Source organism: Histoplasma capsulatum, genomic scaffold (genome assembly GCF_000149585.1).
Source record: "Histoplasma capsulatum NAm1 scaffold_6 genomic scaffold, whole genome shotgun sequence".
In the NCBI taxonomy this organism is placed as follows: domain Eukaryota; kingdom Fungi; phylum Ascomycota; class Eurotiomycetes; order Onygenales; family Ajellomycetaceae; genus Histoplasma; species Histoplasma mississippiense.
The window spans coordinates 760,155-775,955 of record NW_001813977.1 but is presented as its reverse complement, the minus strand read 5'-3'; the positions used below and the strand labels follow the sequence as shown (position 1 = coordinate 775,955).

The following is a 15,801-nucleotide window of genomic DNA, read 5'->3' as shown; positions in this document are numbered from 1 at the left end:
ATTACACCACACCGCTGCTAAAATGACTACTTGTACAGTGCATTTTCAAAGGAATAATATACACAGCTTTGCATACATAGTAAGTAGCATTCAAAGTAGTTTGAATGAATAGCAAGAAGCCCCGCATTGTTGTTCAATCTCACAATTTAGGGCCAAATAAATAGTAAATAAATTACTAACTACTATATGCTCACCACCCTCCACACTAAGTTAGAGGTTGGTTAGGAGTTATGGATTAGGGTTAGCCAGGTAGTTAGGACCTGAACTGTGAGCTATTGGTAGGGAGCGATCCCCTGCATTTTGGCGGCTTGTGTCATAGCTGGGTTAGCTAAGCGGTGTCATAAGTTCGGGCATTTCAAGACGGGAGATTTTTCCAAGGTTCACATCCACATATAGAGGAGCTACATCCTGTCGCGGAGACTTCTTATTTATTGGCGTTTCAAACCGTCCCTTTCTACCTCGATTGCTACTGCGTACAGCTATATAATTTAGGCATGTGGTTAATTGCTGATTGGCTGTTGAACTGGCGCCAATGGTCTTGCCTATTGTCGGTCATGCGGCTACAGGTGTCCCTGAGCAACTTGGAGAATCTCACCGTCGGCCAGGCACAGAGCCAGCTCAACATATCTTCCAACGACCCAAGGATAGCGCCCATAATCGTTGCGTACATCTAGCGTGTAAGAGGCACATCCAACCTTATGATGGCGAAAGACGAACTCTGGAATGCATTTGACGCAGTCGTCGGATGGTTGAAGCCCAACTTTCCCTCTCCAAAAAAAGTCCTGCGTGTGACATCACTGGGAGCCTCCCAAATCCCGCTCTGGAATAACCATCCCATGGGGCATACGCCAGAAGTGGCAGAATTCCATTCTTGTCCGGATCCGCAGCTGAGTTGCAAAGTTGAGTTCAATTCACAGGATACATGTTGCTTCAATTATCCTGGTGGACAGCTTCTACAGGTGCAACTTTGGGACGTTGATCCACCCAGAGGACCTGAGGATGGATGGACAATCCATGGGCTATGGTGAGCATCCCATCTCTACCCCATCTGCATGAGGAGATGTCGGTTCTAAGATTTTGCGATCCCCTCCCAGGCCTGATCATTGCGATGGGAGCTTCGACCAATTCTGCGATGACAGTCGTCGCCACCAGAATATATCCGCTATCATTGAACAAAGTGGCAAGATGGAGCTATTGGATTTGATGAGAGCTCGCTGGAAAAATATTCGTGGCGATGACGAGCACCTATGGATACATGAATGGAATAAACATGGGACATGCATCAGCACTCTGGAGCCCCGTTGCTACCCGGATTACGTTCCCCAGCAGGAAGTTGTGACGTATTTTCAGAAGACAGTTGATTTATTCCTCAAGTTGCCGTCTCATGAGGTACGTGGCCTAGGGGAAAGAAAAAGCTTTAATTTCTTGGGTGCAAGATGAGTTCAAAGGCACGAGACATGACTGATTCATACCCACTATCGTAGATTCTTTCCGCCGCTGGGATTGTCCCATCAGAAACGGAAACTTACTATCGTGATGCGATAGAATCTGCCTTGAAAAAAGCCCATGGTCAGGACGTTAGGATTAAGTGTCAACATGGCATGCTCAGTGAGATATCTTACAACTTCAACGTTGCAGGGCCATTAGAGTTGGGAATATTCATTCCAGCAAGTCCAGGTTTGTCTATCTAGCGGCACACCAAAGCTCACAAAATTAATGCCTCCAGCTAACATGGAATGCAGTTGGTGCCGCATCCAATTGCCCTCTGAATGGAATCCGCTACAGGCCCAAGAAAACGTCGCGTCGAGAGCCATCTCCTACAAAGACATTTCCGGAGCCAACTGGAGCGCCTCCAACAGGATCTCCGTTTGTCGGTAAAGGGAAGCTAATGATACAATACTCGGGAAGACAGCACGGTTGTATTATCAGTCGTGGGGGCTGGTTTGTCTCCGGGACATGTGCGACGTTCCAAGCCGTACCAGGCCCTAACAGTTTGTGCACTCATTTCGAATTTTTTGCTGCGGTTCTAAAATGCCTAACCTCATGATCCCCATAGATGACTTTTTCCTTAAATCAAGCAAAGGACTCTGCGCCTTCGACGATGACGATGGCTTCATTTGCAGCGCAGACGTAGACAACCCAACTGCATTTACAGTAAGCAATTTCTTTCTACCTTCCCTTTTTCCCACCATAGATACATCGGATAATCAAATCCCAATACTCATTTGTTAACGTGAAACTGTCCCAGGCGATGGACGAATTGCTATCCCTCGGCGAACAAACTGTATTTTACTCGGACGTCATCCCGCGACGTCGAGGCCAAAGCCCTATCTACAAATCATCAGAACAGCATCCACTATCGTTAGAAATTCACTGGCGTGAGGCTTAGGTTGTCTCTCGCTTCGTCCACCTTTTTCACTTTCGTTTTTAATGTTGCTGATTTCTGTACGGTAAAATATATATATATATATATATTATATTTTACCAATGAACTCAGTTCATTTCTATGGCATTTCCTTATATACATATTTTAGGTGTCATTAATTATCTTCTACGATGAAGAGGTTTCGGGGTGGGTCCGGACAGATATTTATTGTATTCCTGCGCTAGAGAATATAGTTAGTCAATATGGATTTAGATTTACTAGCAGCTTATTCCATTATGAGTGAGAGTTTTGCTTTTACCGCCATACGGTAGATATCACGTCGTTTCCGCTTCTTCTCAAGACTCTCTCGCATCCACGTCGTCAGGAGCTGCTCGTTCCAATAAATACTAATATTATTAAAATACCGAATAACAATGCCAATCGATCACGGACTAGTAAAGCCAACAAGAACTTTCGCCAGAAAGATTGATTAAATCCATTCCTGTCCAAAATCCCATGAATTCTCAAAAGTCAAAACAAGAATGAACCAAATTCATTGTTGCATTTGAAGAGCTCGCGCACCCCCAGTTTCTGTGTTGTTACAAGAATTATAATAACTGAAAGATATCAACGCAAAGCAAAGCAAATATACATTTGCCCCATGACAGGAAAGATATGAGGGAATACATAAGAAATAGTAGGAAAAAGAAATATCCGGGAAAAAAAGTAAAAGAGAGCGAGGCTCCAAAAAAGCCAAAAAATATGGAGTGAAGATAAGGAAACTAGGTATAAAATGAAACAAGCATAACAAAAGATGGAATAAAACCAAGCTTACATATTCCAACGTCCAGAAACGTGGAAAAGGAGGGGATTAATCAGTCATTATTTATCATAATATGCATTCCCGCCGAGCAGAAAAAAATGTCACAAGTTTTGTGCATCTGAAAACCTAAAAGTTGAGTGTTAGGTCAGTATTCCGAATATGACATGGGTTGGGCGGCCTGGTAGAACAATTTTTGCTTACCATATCGTAAAACATATCACACATCATTACCAACTTCCGAAGAAAAACTGCTAAAGAAATCGTCCGAGTACTGCGACAATGACCCTGAGAAAAATTGAGAGCTGAGGCCAAGATCGGCGACGTTATCGCGTTGGGCAGGCGTAGCAGCGAGGAAAAGTTCTGATCCATATCCGGACTGAATAGGGTCACCCGGCTCGGCCGGAAGACACCCGACCGCAGATGGAATTTCAAGTGAAACAAGTTCGCTCTCATCCAAAATTGTGGATAGAGAAGCAGGGGCTGTATGTTGGCTGCCAGTGAAGACGTCAAAATCCGAGCCGTGCGCAGCCGCGAAAGTAGGCTCTGCGGGTGACGGAAGCAAAAATTGAGAGGAAGAGATTTGAGATTCCTTTTTGACTGGGGTTGGGGAACCCAGAAGAAGGGGAATATCAGGGATTTCTTCAGGAATATCGTCAAGAGGTCTTTTTGTCGGTGAGAGGGAGAGGAAATTTCGGTCCATTGTAGGTGTCATTGAGCGCAAGCTTCTGGTAGGAGATGCGACATTTCCAGTACTGAATCCCGGAGATGCAGGGGGTGTGAAAGAGAAGACACCGGGAGGCAAGCCGAACCCGTCACTGTGTAGGTATTGCATGTCACCACCAACGCTTGATTCACGTACGCTGCCCGAATCGTTGCTTTCACTCGGAGGAGAAGCTAGCGAAAGGCAGGATGATTCCGAAACCGAGCTCGCATAGGACTTTATATTTGCTCCAATGCGCGACTTAATAGCTTTCTCTTGCCGTTCTTCTTGCTCTGGCCTGTGCTTTCGTGGCCTTCCGCGTTTTACTACTTTCCGTACAGCTCCTTTAAATGCACCACTACACATTCCTCGTTGTTTATGTCTTGTCAGGGCATCTTGACGGGCAAAGCTATTACCGCATTCGCATGGGTAGGGCTTAATTCCCGTATGGATTTTAGCGTGTCGTTTTAGGTCGTGGCCGCGGACGAAGCATTTGTTGCAGTGATTGCATTTGAACTGCCTATCTCCAAGATGGGTCTGAACGTGCGACTTGATGTTCTCTTTTCTTCCAAATCTTTTGTTGCACCCTCCATAGGTACACACCCACTTTTTGTCGACAGGATCTGGACCCTCAATGAATGCAGCAATGTCGTCAAGTGTGATGCCAGTCTCCTCAATTGAAGCATTGATGTTGTCGTCCAAATTCAGATCAGCAATTGAAATGTTCCGTGGTGATAACGGTGCCTTCTGTGGCGATGAATATGGACTTGGGTCAGCAGTTTGATGATATGCGGGAATGAGAGGAATGGCTGGGGTAATCGGAATGCTTGGCTGAGCGAGGCTGTTGCCAGCTTCTGCACATTGCGTTTCACCCGTGGGCTCGGGCTGCGAGTTTATGGGTGATTGGGCAGGGAAAGGAGATAGGTCAAAGGACACTGGGGAACTTTTTGGATCATCATAATGATGGAAAGTGAAATCGGAGAACACGTCATCTCCAATATCAGGTAACGGGGTGGTGAAGCTATCGAAGGCATTGAAGGATGCAGAGTTTGTCTGAGAGGGGTCATATGCTTTCGGTTGGGTGAAATTGCTTCCAACGACACCTTGCAGTGACCTTGTTCGTTGCATGGACGAGGATCCATCTTTATTCACAATTCTCCTCGCTCGTCTCCTTATTGGTGACAATTGGGCGCTTTTGGAATTCAGGAAAAAATCTTTCGATCTCCGGAACGGTGTTGTTGCCGGCGTTAATGGAAGTGATTCTTGTTGCTGTTAGCCTGCCGTGCTTATATTACAGTACTCCCGAGGGGGCTCACCTGATCCAGTCTGCTCCTTTGGAGTGCATGGTCTTTGGGCTGCCGGGACCCCGTTTTGCTGATTGGCGATATCTAAAAACTGTGGCAAGCTAGAACTCATTACCAGCCGTGGTGGTATAGATGCAAAATGACACTGTCCCAACACACTGGTGTCGAGACTTGCACCTCTGCGATGCGACTGATATCCGTGCATATCTGTGTCTGCGACAGGAAAAGTAGAAGAGCTCGAAATCCCGATTTCCATGCGAAAATATGAAGTACCTTGAATACGACTTTTTTCGTACCGCTCAAGTTATACTTACAATTTCCGGCTTGCAATTTCGGAAATATCTGCGCCGCCTGATAAATTTAGAGTGATCAGTGGGCCCACAAGCTTTGGGATTCAATCTCTCAACACAACAGCATACAGACGGAGAGGAGGGGGAAAGAGTTTTGAAGAACCATGACCTGTGACAATTCAAGACATTTAAGCTGCGGCGGTCGACAATGCTAGGGTACAATTATCAATAACAATAAAATATACCGAGTATCCTCACCGGCCAGCTCTAGATCAGGATGGGATCAAAAATCGATCTCTGGGATGGGCTGCAACGAGTATATGCAAATGAAGCTCAATGAAAAATGGGAGCGAGAGGTACAGAGTGAGAGGTACTAGGTTAAGATAGAGAGCAGACTTAGGGAGTTCTGGGGAGTAGCATAAAGAGTAGTAGTATAGGCAATGATGATATCATGTAAGGATAGGAAATAGCGGATTGAAACGTTGGAGACTGACAATGGGAATTGAAATGCTCCGTCGGCGTGGGGCAGCATCGCGGAAGCATTGCAGCTCCAAAACAAAAGGCCGTTGGCCCGGCAACATCGCATCGGGTTTAGTGCATCTCAGCCCTGTGGCGATTAATCACGTGCATAATTAGTGAGTCAAGGTAACATTCACGTGATCCACAGAGCCCTCGCTTCGACAAATTTCCTTGAACAATTCTCTCTAGAACCATCATCACCATTCAGCAGCGATTTGCACACGAAGGTTGAGGAAGACAATTTGTCGAGGTATGTGGAAACGAACCTTTCTCACTACCCTCCTTACTGCTGGTTTCTAAACCCACACATAACCCCCCCAAATCAACGTATAGAATGTCGTAACATACCAGAGCTCACAATTAACCACCCCTCCCACCACAGGCCTCCGTTAAAAATGCAGATCTTCGTAAAGACCCTTACGGGCAAGACCATCACCCTTGAGGTAGAGTCTTCCGACACCATCGACAATGTCAAGAGTAAAATTCAGGGTAAGGTCAAAACCGCAACAGCCCCACTTTATCACCTACTTTCTTCGTCAGCTTCTTCTAACACCTCTCCCCCGCAGACAAAGAAGGCATTCCCCCAGACCAGCAACGCCTGATCTTCGCTGGCAAACAGCTCGAGGACGGCCGCACCCTCTCCGACTACAACATCCAGAAGGAGTCGACCCTGCACCTCGTCCTGCGCCTCCGCGGCGGCGCCAAGAAGCGCAAGAAGAAGGTCTACACGACCCCGAAGAAGATCAAGCACAAGCGTAAGAAGACCAAGCTCGCCGTCCTCAAGTACTACAAGGTCGATGGCGATGGGAAGATCGAGCGGCTGCGCCGCGAGTGCCCTACTCCCGAGGTATGTTCTATGTTTGATGTTTTGTGTATCAGAATATACATATATGTATATATGCCCATCCTGCGTGGGCGCTACTCTGGCCGTCCCTCTCCGGTCCAGTGTCACGGAGTAATCATAAACTAATATTCGATGAATGTAGTGCGGTGCCGGTGTTTTCATGGCTGCCATGCAAAACCGCCAGTACTGCGGGAAGTGCCATCTCACCTACGTCTTTGACGAATCCAAATAAAAAAGTCGATAGGCGGAGCGGGGTGGAGGTTGGTTGGTTGGTCGGTTTGTCGGTTTGATTTTCGGTTCATCTGCTTCGGTACGAGACAAAAGGGGCAAAGTACATGTATTTTTTTTTTTTTTTTCTTAAAAAAAAAAAAAAAAAAAATATCTATATATTTTACTACCCGCGCTTGTACTTTAGAGCGTTAAATGAAATCAGATGACTTCCATATTTTAGTTCACCTTTTGTTTCTTTTTTCTTTTTTTTCTTTTTCTCCCTCGTTGGGGGGAATTTTATCCGAATTAGTTCTTGCTTCATCCCCTTCTTATACCAGCATCAAGCCGGTGTAAATCGAGCTCGATTGCCCCAGTGGCCCAGCCTGTTACGAGGCCCCGTGATAGTTGCAAATTCTGCGCCGCAGGGTGCGAGCATGCCACAGGCTCGAATCGCCGAAGGTCCAAAAAAGATCCTTACAACATAGGCACAGTCTCTTGACAGATGGGGACATATTTACGTGCTTAGTCACCCTCAGCATTGTCGGACCACCATTAATTATACCCGATCAATGGCAGGTCTGTGGGGGTGGGGGTTTGTTGGAGGGTTAGCTTGGATTGAATTCGTCGCCCTTATATTCTGTAAGTTACTAGCTAGCATGGTGCTGGTGTAATCGAGCTCCCTTTTTTTTTTTTTTTTTTTCTTTTTTTTTTTTTTTTTGCCTCAGTATATAAACTATTTTTTAACTTTCTCACTTAAGCCCAACAGATACGTAGTGCGAAGTGCAGATCGATAAATGTGAAGCATGTTGATGGTTGATGAACGTTTGTTTCATTGTCTAATATTTGTGTATGCTGCGGGTATTGTCTTCTCCCTAACTTATCATTATGGACAAAGCAAAGTGGGCAAAGAACGCGGCGTCATGACATTTCGTAAAATCGTGGTGAAAATATAGGGAGTAGAGGCAGAAAAGAAAGCTATACATACACCTGCGAAACATGGGGGCGTGCCGTGGGAAATACAAAACAAGTTCGTGGCGTATTCCTCCAGATATGCACTATAAACAGATAGATACCGCAATGGGGCCATCCTATAAGTTTCCTAGTGTTGTGTCGTACCATTGGGAAACCCGGCCCTCAGGTTGTCATACTTACTCTCCGGATAGCTCAGCGCATTCTCCGACGTCTCCAACTTTCCCCCAACCCCTTCAACAAAGGTGCCAATAAGACTGCCATTGGCTTTGTCTCCATTGCGGGGGTCTCTGTCACCACTCGACTCCCACCACATACCACCACCAAGGCCCTTTTGAATAATATATTTTGTCTTCTCCTCCACCATCGCCACATTGTCATACGAAATCATTGTGCGAGAGGATGAATCATAGCTCCATGATGCACCGCAACCACCTTTTTCAAGGCTATCTATGTACTCCACGGCTCCCACCTTGGGCAGGGATTTGTAATCCCAAATCCCTTTCTCAAAGCTGCCCTGGCCACCATCTCCATGGAAGGGAGTTCCGGGGCCGTCAGTGTCGGCGAAAGTGCGCCCATATAATGGCATGCCCAAAATAAGTTTGGAGGGTGGCACATTGCCGACGCCAAGGTAATAATCCACAGCTTCCTTGGTGGAGAAAGGAGTTGACTTTGGATTGGATTTTGAGGGCTCAATATTTGATTGATGGCCTGCTATCGTATCCCAGCTTCCGGAGTAGTCGTATGCCATTAAATTATAGAAGTCTAGATAGGGGGTCATTTCCGCGAGGCGGAGCTTCTCGAAATTTTGGCGACCTGGACCATATACGTCAGTACCTTGAAGTGAGCAATATGCAAACAGTGGGGCAATCTATGCATACCTGCCGGGCAAGCTACAGTTAGAAGGAATCTGCGATCTTTGCCACCTGCACGATCGAGCACCTGATGGAAAGGAGATCAGCTTGGCAAATTGAAGATCTGGGTTCATTGAGAGATAAAAATGTATCATACCTCTCTGGTTGTTTTAAGGAGCTCGACAAGGTTTTTTGCTTCCTCATCATCTGGTGATAATGGTATTAGCGAATGCAGCCCAATTTACACAAAACATGGAAACGTAATTACATACCTTTGGGATATTCCCAGTCAACGTCAAGTCCTGTCGGTCACAAAGAAGTCAGATAATTTAGTCACCGCACACCCGAGATCCACATGGACTTTCCTTCGCGGTCTCCTATAGGCAGTGATATCACATACCATCAAATCCCAAGTTAAGCAGCAACTGCGTGGCAGATTCAGCAAATTTAGTTCTGGCGGCTGGTGTGCTCACGGCAGCACCAAAATGGGGAGAATATGTCCATCCACCAATGGAAAGCAGGACCTTCAGGTGTCTATTCTGCTTTTTGAGCAGGAAAAGCTGCTTAACACAACCGTAGACATTGTTTCCAGTCTCACTCCACGAATCAGTTGGAAAATGCTTGTCGGTATCCGCCCAGGTATCGGTCAGAAAACTAAAATGGAACAAAGAGTGAGGCGGGATCCAATGTTAGGTAAAATGTAGCTTTTCAAGGAAACAAAATGGGAAAGGAAAACGGGCAATCATGATGAAGACAACGTACACTTCTCCACTTTCTGCGCGAACATTCGCGAACGCATACAGAACATGGGTCAGCTTTTTCACTGGCAGATCCTGTGGGTTGTAATTACGGGCGTAGATGGCCTGTACCATGGAATTAGCTAACAGCCAATAAGCCAAAGAAATGGAAATAAATATAACGCAGAACAAAACGGCCAGTCAACAAAGGGATATCAAAAGATAGCAAAGTGGGTGCTGTTGTTTTGAGGGTATAATAATTCTTGACATATAGCCTGCTAAAAACAAAACATGCTTTGAAGTTTAAAATCCCTGTCCTAAACGGTTACAGGGATTCCGCAACACAAAACCGACGTCATCTTTAATATAAGAGCAAACTAATCAACAGTTTCAAAACAATGAATCAACATACCCAATTGACGTAGTACACAATAGACTTATAGCCGTCAGGACTCGACATGTTATGTGATGGGCTGGGACTGGGGGGGCTCGGCCTGGTTGGATATACGCTGGGCAAACTGGGAATTGGCGAACTAGGGCTGGGAGGTTTGTGAGTGGGCCGAGTGGGACGAACCCGACACGAGCCTTCGTAGGGGCGCGGGGTTGTACTCTCAGATGTCTGCGAAATGACAGGATAATCGGCCGCGGGAGTGGAAGTAGCGGCAGAAAAAGAAGAAGCAGAAGCAGAAGAAGAAGCAGAAGGAAAAAGAAGAGTAATAGTTGTCGTGCTGGTTGCCCAAACCGTACTTCTCAAAACAGAAACGCAGTCGATTTTGTTATAGTCGTCAACGTCGTCCTTGAAGGGCAGCACATTTACTGACGGACGACATCCAGGGGCGGCAGATACAGAGCTTAAAGCAGTGAACCACAGCAGTGCTACAAAGCACCAGGCCAGCGAACGGCAGCAGGGGAGCTGTTTTATAAATAAACCCCGACGGTGGCTGGCGGCAGGATGGTTATGGTCATGGTCCCGGTCCCGTTTCCCTGCGCATGGTAGCTGGCACTGTATGGGTGGATGTGTCATTTTGCCATGCTCCCTGCATGCAGATTCCTGTTTTTCGTCCTGCTTGTCGGATCGGCAGGCCTCATGATGCTGCCCCATGATTGTGCAAATGCTGCAGATGGCTCCTACGGCAGATGCACGAAGTGAAAAAGTAAGCGTTGAGCGAATGTGTGGATAGTTCAATTGCCCAAGGAGCAAAGAAGATGATGAACGATCCGGATGGCAATGATTAAAGGAGCGACACAGCAAGATATGAAGATGAAGATGAGGACGAGGACGAGGATGGAGAGGGACTACATGGACACACAGCCCATACACGCCCTCTGCCATTCACCGGGTCTGAAACCCACTTCCTCCTTTGTATCGCGGACATGGTGTGGTCGTGAAGGGCAACAGCAACACATCCCCACCAGCACCCACTGGGGACGCAGTAGGTTTCCCCCTTTCCTTCTGTCCATGGCTGCTAGCTACAGGGCAAATGCTGCGAAGAGACAGCGGGAAAGGAATGGATGGATGGAGCCGTCCTCGCCACTCCAGATCGAGCGGATCCAAAATAGACTTCAGGACCTACGAACACTCGGGGGGGGGGGGGAATAACGTTCAATCACAAAAGTCGATTGAAACAGCTAAAAAACAAACAAAACGTTGAACTTCAACTCCTTCCCATCACAGTGCTGCTGGGCCCGGGGACAAACTGAGGTGTTTTTCCTGTAAATCGTCCTTTCATGTCCTCCTCCCATCCAAAATCTAACAAACTGTCCCAAGCCACGGCGATGGGTGGCTGCGGCTAAACGTCCCCCCAGCCGTACCACCAACCTTATGTGATCTAACTAGTTGAAAAAAAGAAAAAGCAAAAAGGAAAAAAAAAGAAAACAAGCCCGTCCTCTAATGATCCTCTCCTCATCCGCTGCCAGCTGACCATTTACTATCAACACAAGCAGTCATTTCGTTCCGCATTGCTGGAACTGCTGCCATGTTGGGCACTGGGCCGTTGTCCAGCATTTGATTATCCATGCGCTTCCCATTCTCCATCCAGCTTCAAGCTAAATAAACAAGCGGGTGATCCATGGTGATCAGTCTTCCGCCGCTGTGGGGCTGTGGGGGCTGACGGGGGCATCCCGGATCACGATCCACGAGTGTGCACTTTTAACCTGCAACAGGAAAGGCCGGTAAAGGGGGTGGTGTATGGCGTGGTTCAAGGAGCCTTTCGACCCTGGGCGAGAGGTTTGATACAAACCCCCTTATTCATAGAATTTCTGTTTTCCCGAGGTTCCCGTGCACACCGCGGGTGCGAAAAGTGAGTAGATAAAAACCAAAATAAAATAAAAATTGCGAGAGATAAATTTACTAACAACAACAACGATGATGATGATGATGATGATGATGATGATAATGGCAATAACAACAATACATAATATAAAACCAAGAAGAGTGACAATATAGCAATAACGTAATAAAAACAACAGTCGTGACGACAAGCTGATAATGATGATGATACGATGATGATGAGAATTAATCCTCCTCCCGAGGGGGCACGCGAACCACGGATCGCAGGCTCCAGACCCAATGCCCAAAACAACAACAACAACAACAACAAGAACAACAACAACAACTACTACTACTACTACTACTACTACTACTCAGAAAAAATGCAACACCCCCTTGGACCACCTGGACCCTCTGGAGCCACCAGCAACAACAACCAACAATAATAAACAATAGTAGCAAGCAACCAGGCAACCAACCAACCAGGCGACCAACCAACCAACCAACCAACCACTTCCGAATGTCCTTCCCCCGTCTTCTACCGAGGGCTGGGAATGGCCAAGTATGGTACTTGAGCGGATTAGCTTCGGCCAAGATGAAGCAGGAGGGGTTGTGAGGTCATTCCATCCATCCATCCAATCCATCCACCCATCCACAGACACTAATGGTGTCTGAGAAATATGTAAATGAAATCTCGCATCATCGCGTCTCCGCATCTCAAAAATCCTTGGGATAATTGATACGAACGGAGAGGGGGATGTGCATACATATTATTGTGCGATAAACACTGCGTAGTAAGCTAGGCGTAAATGTATACATACACGAAAAACTCATAAAAAGAGGTACCTTCCAGGGCTGCAAGAGAAAAATATATATAACTACCTAAAAGAGAAAAAAGAAGAAGAGAAAAATCAAATCATGCGTGCTCGTTTTCCCTGACAGCCACAGTCGCTCCGGCCTTCTCACCCGTCTCTACCTCCAAGCCCACCAGGTCCAGCGCATTCATCGCGTCCTCGCGGTCATTCAGCTTGTGGAACGTGAGCCAGAAAATGATACCGGCACTGAACGACGCGCAGCTCAGGCCCACAAACATCCACAAGATGGCGGGGTCGTACACGGCCGGGAGCAGGGCCTCGCCGAGCGCGGAGCCAAACGCGTTGGTCAGCAGGTACATCGACTGCACGAAGCTCTTCATGGAGGGCGGCGCCTTGGTGTACGCGTACTCGAGGCCGGAGACGCTGGCGAAGATCTCGGAGATGCCGATGAAGACGTATGCTGGCGTCTGGATGCCGATGTGTACGCGGTTGCCGCGCGCGACGCCGTCGACGATAGACAGATCGCAGTGCGGGTGCTCGTAGCATGGACCTGCGGAGTAGATGAGGTGCTGGACGATGGCGGCGTACATCATTGCCAATGAGCCGACGATGAAGCCGAGGGTGATGCGGCTGATGGGGCGGAATGGGATATGTAGCCGCTGCAGAATGGGGTATACGAGGCGGTCAAGGATCGGGATGAGGACGATGATGGAAATCGCGTCGAAGTTTTGCATGAGATCATTTGGAATGCCATGTCCTTCCATTTGGCCAGCTGCACAAGTTGGTTGTTAGATTTTTTTTCTTCTTCTTCTTCTTCTTCTTCATCTTCTTCTTTCTCCTCTCTATCCCGTCCGTTCTGAGTATCATTACGTACCTTGTGTAACAAAGTTGCCAGAGAATTGACCATACACAACCCAGTAGATGGGATAGAATGTGAACACCCGGCAAGCAACGAGGGCGCGCTTGAGTTCGTCGATAAAGTGGTCGTTCCAAGGGAACGTCTGACCGCCACCATGCTCCAACTGGAAGGAGTTTTTGGGCGCGTCCATGTTCCGGTTCTTAACCATGACCCACATAGCCCTGAACGCATCGGTGATGACCGATCCAGTTGGCGGGCGGACGACGTAGAATTTACGTCCGAGGATCAGGACAGAGGTTCCAACAAGGAAGACACAGAGTGTGAGAAGAAATGCGGACCAGAAGCCAACATCTCTTTCCATGTACGGAGTGGCCAGAAGGGAGAGCGAGCCGATGTTGATGCAAGCGTAGAAAATCATGTAGATCCGTTGGATGGTCAGGGCGGGATCAATGATGACACGCTGACCCTTTTTGGTGGTCTTGACGGCCATCTTCTTGCGCTTGTATTGGTCCGCGATTAAGGGGGCCACGTTCGATTTGATGCCACCAGTGCCGATGCCGATGATGATTATCGCAGTGACACAGCCGCCCAGGCCAGCACCATGTGCAAGTGAAGGCGGGAGCGATGTCAGAAGCAGGATGAGGAGACCGATGATATATACTATGCAGAACCAGAAGATGGCCATATATTTCCCCAGGTATTGATCCGCAACGATAGCACCAAAGATAGGAGTTACTAAACACACAACACACGGATCCCCTCAGCATACAAATGATCACCATCAATCACCTAAGCAGATCGTAGGGTCACTTACCGTAGCACCAGAATTGGAAAAAGGTGGTTAGACCAGTTGCACCCTGGTGACCCAGGCCTAGAGGTAAAATAAAATAAAAACGTCAATGACAACTCTTTCATCGCGTTTTTTTTTTTTTTTTCCAGACAAGACATATGTATGGAGGAGGAAAAAAGCATGTCAATCAATCATACCAAGAGCTCCTCGACCCAGACTGCCATCAAGAGGCCGCTGTATGTAATTCTGAAACAGGCCGTTCATTCCATAGTACGTGAAGCGCTCCGAGAGCTCAACTATGGCAACCAGCCATGCCGACAAGGGAAGATTCTCAGCAACATGCTGCAGGGTAGCTTTCTCGAGATCGGTCGGCTCCTCTCCATCTGGGGTCAAGATGTTCTCCGGATCAGAAGCGGAGTCACGGACAGCCAATTTGTTATTATCCTCAACACCAAAGCCTTTCTTTTCATCGAGGGTATGGGCAATGGGTTTTTGGGGAAGCCTTTATATCCAGATCTAATTAGTCCACCGGTCCGTCCACTCGTTCACTGCAAGCGCCATCCAAAACAGGAACAAACGCAGAGGGAACTCACACAACTGCGTCAATCTTTTGTTCGGCCATGATGCCTATGCCCCCTTTATTTGCAGGCAGTATTACTGTATCACTGTATCACCGTATTACAAGAAAGTAAAATAACTGTGGGGGCAGCGCACCTCTTAAAAGGAGACAAGACGCGAAGGGAAAGAATTTTCTCCACAGCGCGCAGGAGGAGGGTTATGTAAGGAGCCCTCGTCGTCAGGGTCTCGCAGTCGCAGCGCTGCTTAGCTCAAACCTTCGGCTGGTGGGGGATTCCCCACAAACGGCAACCCGAGAAACGTTCTGCGTGAGAGGGTAGCATGGTGCGCATCCCTACCTAGGTACTACTACATGCTTATTATCATCATGTAACTATATGCACCCACACACACACACACAAGGTGGGCCGTAATTAGCCGAAACCATTGGTTGAAATGGGATTGGGAGAAAAAAAAGCATAAAAAATCTATCGTGGCCGGCCCGAGTACGCCCGTTCCACGGGTGCGACCAGCGGATATGGCTAGATGCTCGAGTCCCAGATCTGGTAGGAATGCAAAACGAAGAAGCGAAGAATAGATAAAAGGAAAAAGTTAAAAAGTGAAAAGTAAAAAGGAAAAAGGACAGAAAAAGAACCTAATTTTGAGGGTCTCTTGCGGGACTACTTTCGGCTCCACTGGATGCTCTCCTTCGGCACCAATGGTATCCGTTGGAATTTTCCCTTCCCAAGAGTGAAAATATCATTCATTCATGGCACCAGCACGAGTCTGCTGCTGTCCCTCCATCGACCGCTGCAAACCCGGCTGATGGGTCCCCATCCCCCGATGCACGCACATCTCCTCTCCAACCACTGCACAGTAGGATGTACAGACTTCCATC

At 47.4% G+C, this 15,801-nt stretch overlaps 5 protein-coding genes across 5 annotated transcripts; 2 read left to right on the top strand and 3 right to left on the bottom strand.

Moving 5' to 3' along the window:
* Positions 1-701: 701 nt before the first annotated feature.
* Positions 702-2,389, top strand: HCAG_06568 (ribonuclease T2 precursor; the record flags this gene model as incomplete). Its single annotated transcript, XM_001538913.1, has 6 exons — positions 702-1,024; positions 1,095-1,389; positions 1,485-1,677; positions 1,743-1,874; positions 2,057-2,154; positions 2,249-2,389. The coding sequence occupies 6 exons, from the start codon at positions 702-704 to the stop codon at positions 2,387-2,389; spliced, it is 1,182 nt and encodes a 393-aa protein (XP_001538963.1).
* Positions 2,390-3,405: 1,016 nt separating this feature from the next.
* On the bottom strand, positions 3,406-5,233 carry HCAG_06567 (predicted protein; the record flags this gene model as incomplete). Its single annotated transcript, XM_001538912.1, has 2 exons — positions 3,406-5,059; positions 5,205-5,233. The coding sequence occupies 2 exons, from the start codon at positions 5,231-5,233 to the stop codon at positions 3,406-3,408; spliced, it is 1,683 nt and encodes a 560-aa protein (XP_001538962.1).
* A 1,163-nt stretch (positions 5,234-6,396) lies between these two features.
* On the top strand, positions 6,397-7,077 carry HCAG_06566 (ubiquitin-40S ribosomal protein S31 fusion protein; the record flags this gene model as incomplete). Its single annotated transcript, XM_001538911.1, has 3 exons — positions 6,397-6,490; positions 6,568-6,848; positions 6,988-7,077. 3 exons carry the CDS (start codon positions 6,397-6,399, stop codon positions 7,075-7,077), a joined length of 465 nt encoding a protein of 154 aa, XP_001538961.1.
* Positions 7,078-8,154: 1,077 nt separating this feature from the next.
* Positions 8,155-10,639, bottom strand: HCAG_06565 (endochitinase 1 precursor; the record flags this gene model as incomplete). The annotated part of the gene is made up of 7 exons (XM_001538910.1): positions 8,155-8,840; positions 8,906-8,966; positions 9,036-9,085; positions 9,151-9,180; positions 9,279-9,532; positions 9,641-9,741; positions 10,028-10,639. The coding sequence occupies 7 exons, from the start codon at positions 10,637-10,639 to the stop codon at positions 8,155-8,157; spliced, it is 1,794 nt and encodes a 597-aa protein (XP_001538960.1).
* A 2,161-nt stretch (positions 10,640-12,800) lies between these two features.
* Positions 12,801-14,970, bottom strand: HCAG_06564 (hypothetical protein; the record flags this gene model as incomplete). The annotated part of the gene is made up of 5 exons (XM_001538909.1): positions 12,801-13,471; positions 13,574-14,293; positions 14,373-14,429; positions 14,546-14,850; positions 14,942-14,970. 5 exons carry the CDS (start codon positions 14,968-14,970, stop codon positions 12,801-12,803), a joined length of 1,782 nt encoding a protein of 593 aa, XP_001538959.1.
* Positions 14,971-15,801: the final 831 nt, after the last annotated feature.